General features: G+C 35.3%; 1 protein-coding gene across 1 annotated transcript; it reads left to right on the top strand.

Moving 5' to 3' along the window:
• Positions 1-6: 6 nt before the first annotated feature.
• LOC119644092 (prolyl endopeptidase-like) lies at positions 7-1,701 on the top strand. The gene is made up of 4 exons (XM_038043619.1): positions 7-254; positions 1,047-1,206; positions 1,282-1,401; positions 1,583-1,701. Exons 1-4 carry the CDS (start codon positions 34-36, stop codon positions 1,673-1,675), a joined length of 594 nt encoding a protein of 197 aa, XP_037899547.1. The 5' UTR covers positions 7-33; the 3' UTR covers positions 1,676-1,701.
• Positions 1,702-2,168: the final 467 nt, after the last annotated feature.

Genomic DNA, 2,168 nt, shown 5'->3' on the forward strand with positions numbered 1-2,168 from the left:
CATACCATATCTGATACTTTTCATGGAGTAGAAATGAAAGACGTTTATCGATGGCTAGAAGATCCAGATTCTGCCGAAACTCAGCAATTTGTCAATGAGGAAAATAAAATAAGTCAGCCTTTTTTGGACTGCGACGAAAGGAAAAGCATTTATGAGAAGTTACTAAAACTATGGAATTATGAGAAATACGGATGTCCGATGAAGCATGGAAATTATTATTACTTTAATAAGAATAGCGGATTGCAAAACCAAAGGTGATTATGAGAGAAAGTGCAATGTAACGCTATTTTATGTCTGTATGTATTTTAACGACCATCAGCCGTCTATTTCTTAACTTGTGTCCAGCAGTAGCTTATGAATCCCACTTTATACCTTATGAATCCGTTTTTGAGATTGTGTGTGTGACAGTCATTAACTTTGAGGTAAAAAACGCGCAAACAAAATATTGGGAATATTAAAAAAGGATCAGTTCGTCGAAAAATGCTGCCGGTCAAAACGCGGATACGAATTTCGTTATATGCGAATACGTTTTACGTTTCCTAATATTTCTTGAGATTCGATCAGCAAATGTTACTGTAATAATTTCCTTGAATTGATTTAAACGAATTTTTTGTCAGTTATTTTTTTAAGTGACCCTAGCATATGCATCAAAAATGTATTTTTGTCACTTTTGGCTGTCTCAACTACGGGCTAATTTTTGCAGCAAGATCCAAAATTTTTCCTTCAATCTAAGTTTTATCGCAGTCACGTTTTCTTCTTGGGAAAAGCTTGGGCAAATTAATTCAGTAAGAAACCTGGAATAAAATAATATTTGGCTTGAGCAATCGAATAATGATTGTATTTGCCCAGATGTGAAAACAGGTTTTTCATTAAGCGTACAATATAAAGTTTCAAAAAATCTTTATCATACTGTTTTAAGATGTGTTTGTTTATAAATTATGTTGTTTCGCATTCATTACAGCGTTTTATTATATCAACAGAAAACTCTATCAGAATATATATAAAATATTTATAATATAAATAATTGAATTTTTTTTTAATTTTAGCCAACCGGAAGTATCCGACTGCGGTAAATATCTAATAATACCGATTGTAAAAGATTGCCGCGACAATATTTTGTATTATTCCGAACTGGATACAACAAGTACGATGCCTTCCAAACAAAAAATGCATAAAATTATTGAAAAATTGGAAGCAGACTACGATGTGAGGGCTTTTTACGAACGTTTTTTTTTTTTTTAAAGTAATAACTAACAAATTGATTATTATTTCTTTTTGCAGTATATAACAAATATTGGATCCAAAGTGTATTTACGTACAAATAAAAATGCACCAAATTATCGAGTCATTGTTATTGATTTTGAAAACCATTCTGAAAGTAATTGGATAACTTTGATACCGGTAAGCATAGCTTTACATATATAATTTCCGATTTCGGTGGTAATTCAGAGGGTTTTTAGAATTTAATTTCGCTTTCGCCTTATTAAGATTATCGAATGATATCTGAATATTTTTGGTAATAGTCAGGTTATGTTATGTAAGTTTCAATACAAATTATTTCTATTTGTTTAATCCACCATAGAAAAATCAGAAATTTTTACGGGCTTGTCTTCGAAGTTTGATAGTCAGTCGGATAAATATGTTGAACACTCCAAAAGAGGAAAGTAGCTTCTAGAGTTTCGGAAGGAGACCAATGAAAAAGATTAATTAGATGTTGACTTCAAAATGGTGACACTTCGTAGCAACGACAACTATCTTCTGCGTCGAGATGACGCACGAGATCGCGATCCGGATCGGGACCGGGACCGCGGACCCGAAGGAGAGCGGGACCTACGGCGGGACGGCGAACGAGACGCCGCTGTTTTTCTTCCACGGCTTCTGGGCATTCCCTCTTCCGCGCCTGCGGTTAGCATCGCTGGGGCCGGGCTCATCGTCCTCTATTGCGGCAACCGTATTCTCGGGACTCGAAGCCGTGAAATTTATTGCCATACCAATCTTCTCCATTTTTTTCAAGATGCCCAAATCGACTGCATGGTTTACTCTCATTCTAATGTCGTCCATGTCCAAATTTCCCTCTTCATTCATTTTGGCACTAAAAACCATCGTTTGCTTGATCTCCGGTTTCCCAATACTCCAATATTCCAATGAAAGATGAAATTTGCAATGGC

Source organism: Glossina fuscipes, unplaced genomic scaffold (assembly GCF_014805625.2).
Source record: "Glossina fuscipes isolate IAEA_lab_2018 unplaced genomic scaffold, Yale_Gfus_2 87902, whole genome shotgun sequence".
NCBI lineage: Eukaryota > Metazoa > Arthropoda > Insecta > Diptera > Glossinidae > Glossina > Glossina fuscipes.

What these genes read in the sequence shown, in the direction of transcription:
- LOC119644092 (XM_038043619.1), top strand. Translation starts at nt 34, where the DNA reads ATGAAAGACGTTTATCGATGGCTAGAAGATCCAGATTCTGCCGAAACT. An exon ending in AATTGGAAGCAGACTACGAT is followed by an intron (nt 1,207 to 1,281) that starts GTGAGGGCTTTT and finishes TTCTTTTTGCAG; the next exon opens with TATATAACAAATATTGGATC. An exon ending in ATTGGATAACTTTGATACCG is followed by an intron (nt 1,402 to 1,582) that starts GTAAGCATAGCT and finishes AATCCACCATAG; the next exon opens with AAAAATCAGAAATTTTTACG.